This window comes from Penaeus vannamei, chromosome 13 (assembly GCF_042767895.1).
Source record: "Penaeus vannamei isolate JL-2024 chromosome 13, ASM4276789v1, whole genome shotgun sequence".
Lineage (NCBI taxonomy): Eukaryota > Metazoa > Arthropoda > Malacostraca > Decapoda > Penaeidae > Penaeus > Penaeus vannamei.
In genome coordinates this window covers 6588752-6591251 of record NC_091561.1, presented here as the reverse complement: position 1 = coordinate 6591251, position 2500 = coordinate 6588752, and the positions used below count along the sequence as shown (strand labels likewise).

General features: G+C 38.2%; 1 protein-coding gene across 1 annotated transcript in view; it reads right to left on the bottom strand.

Annotated features, from left to right (window-relative positions):
* Window positions 1-1573: 1573 nt before the first annotated feature.
* The window catches only part of LOC113822981 (cuticle protein AM1239), a 1845-nt gene continuing 918 nt past the window's right edge, over window positions 1574-2500 (bottom strand). Inside the window, exons 2-3 of the mRNA XM_027375534.2 lie at window positions 2130-2362; window positions 1574-2003 (exon numbers count right to left, since the gene is read on the bottom strand). Coding sequence (XP_027231335.2) covers window positions 1772-2003; window positions 2130-2362 — 465 coding nt within the window. The 3' untranslated portion in view covers window positions 1574-1771. The remainder of the gene's footprint in view (window positions 2004-2129; window positions 2363-2500) is intronic.

Here is a 2500-nt window from a genome sequence, read left to right as displayed (position 1 = left end):
ATAATGATCATAAAAGATAATAAAAAGAATACAGACAACAATAATAATGATAATGAGGGTAATAATAATAGTATAACAAAAATACAATTAGTATCAGTAATGATAATAGTAATGATAATAATTGTATTAGTAATACTAATAATTACAATAATGATGATAATAACAATGATAATAATAATCATAATAATGATGATGATAATGGTAATGATAATAATAATAATAATGATAACAGTAATGAAAATAATGATAATAGAAATAATAATGATGATTATGATAACAATAACAATTTTGATAACAGTAATAATAATAATAATAATAATAATAATAATAATAATACTGGTAGCAACAATGATAATGATGATGATAACAGTAATAATGATAATAACCAGTAATAATGACTATAATGATGATTATGATGATAATAATGATAATGATAGTGATAATAACAATAATGATAATGATAATAATGATGGCGATAGTAGTAACAGTTATGATGACAATACTAAGAATATAATAATATCTATATTTCCATCAATAAGAATAAATATAGTAATAGAAGGTAACAGTAATAGTGACAATGATTGTAAAAGTAGCAGTCATGGTGATGATAATGATGATTGTGATCGTGATAGTTGTGATAGCAAAACCATTTAAAGGAAACGGAAGAACTGGCCCAGGATATAAAAAAAATACTGAAGGATGAATCTTCTATAAAATAATATTAAAGATTTCGCATAATTAACAAGGATCCGAATTACAGAGATTATCAAGTACACAAACAATACAATAGTTAAAAAAATAAGGTGGTTTGGCTTCTATTTTCCCATGTCTCACTCCTTGGTCTTTGGCGGCTTCACTGACCAACTCTTAATAGTAATAGTAATACTACTACTAGCATGAACAGCATTAAGGCCATAGTTCCAATAACACTGGAACCAATACAAAGCGTAGCTGAGATAGTAGTATTAATAACAACAATAACAGCAGTGATGATAATAATCGCAGCTGCTGTAACATTAGCATCAGCAGTAGTTGCAGTTGTAGCAGTGGAGGGAATAATGTTGACAGTGATGCAGGAGGTCAAATAATAAGGCCGGCTAACAAACAGCCTTGCACGACGTAAATTTATGTTTATGTTGTCGGCGTTACCAAATTAAGCTAAACCTAATGCCATTTGGGATATGGTTTTAAGCTGCTTGTAGGCCAGCTGATACATCTGAAGCTCCCGTGCGCTGAATTTCGATGAAGGTTACAACAAATACAGTTTACAAAGGTCATCTAGAAAATTACTCGAATTTAGAGAAAAAGAATGAGCGTTTGACTAAAAAAAAAGGTAACTCTAAATCAGTTTTTTTTCCCCACGCGATGTTAGCATACATCCTTTGTTTTTATTGCAAAATATTTTATGCAGGTACTTCGATGCATTTTAAGAAACGCTCATATTTATCTCGTATCGTTCCAAAGCAGCCGACTGAGGTCCTTGCGGAAAGTTCGAAATAAAACTGTTCTTGATTAGGCGCAGGTATTCGATATTTACAGGATTAGTTATTCATGATTATAAAAACGAGGTAAATTTCCGTATGCAATAATTTATTTGGCAATGGGAATTACATTCAGATAATAAATTACGAAGAGCAAACGCTCCAACATTCACACAGTATGAACATGGTATCGCTTTGCTTTGGCCATCAGAAACACGGCAAACGGCGTGGTCGTTGCACTCATATATCAGGGTGATAAAACGAACCCTTACATGACGTAAGCGTTGTTATTACTTGCTTGGGGCGCCGTATGTCTGGCGAGGAGCGGCTGATGCTTGTCTGTCCTCCCCGCGGGCCTTGCGAGCGTCCTCCTCGGCGGCGAAGGCGATCTGGTCGAGGACGAACTGAGGGATCGGGTGGGGGAACTCGGGGGCCACGGGCAGGAAGGCGGACTGGGGCTGGTAGCCGTTCTCGTCAGCCACGAACTCGAGATCGAAGTTCTGACCGTCGGGGAAGGTGAAGCTGCAAGGCAAAGGGAATCGAGATTAGTCGGTTGCTTGCACGGCGATCAGGATATACACGTCCCAGAATCATGATTCAAAAGATACTCTCCACTTTCACAACTCGAGCAAAAGGGTTTTCCCCTACCTGATTCTCCCTTGCTGTGAGCCGTCAGCAGCGCCTGACTCGCTCCTGACGATGCCGTCCTCAGTCTCTACATCGAAGCTATAGGCGCCGCCCTCGGGGTGAACGCGGTCATCACGGACGATGGCGATTTGCCTGACGGGGGACGACGAGGCCACGCGCTCACGAGGGGCGTCGTAGCTGAAGGAAGGAGCCTTGTCTGCGGCGGCCACGGCCAGGAGGAGTGCGAGTGCTACCTGCAGTGGAAGTCTAATTAACAAACCAATACCAATGCAACTGTCTGTGTTTCTCTAACTTCCGTTATTAAATCTATTTTTGCAAGATTTAAAACAACAGAACAAGGATTAGAACAGTCTCAATAGAAAGATAAAACA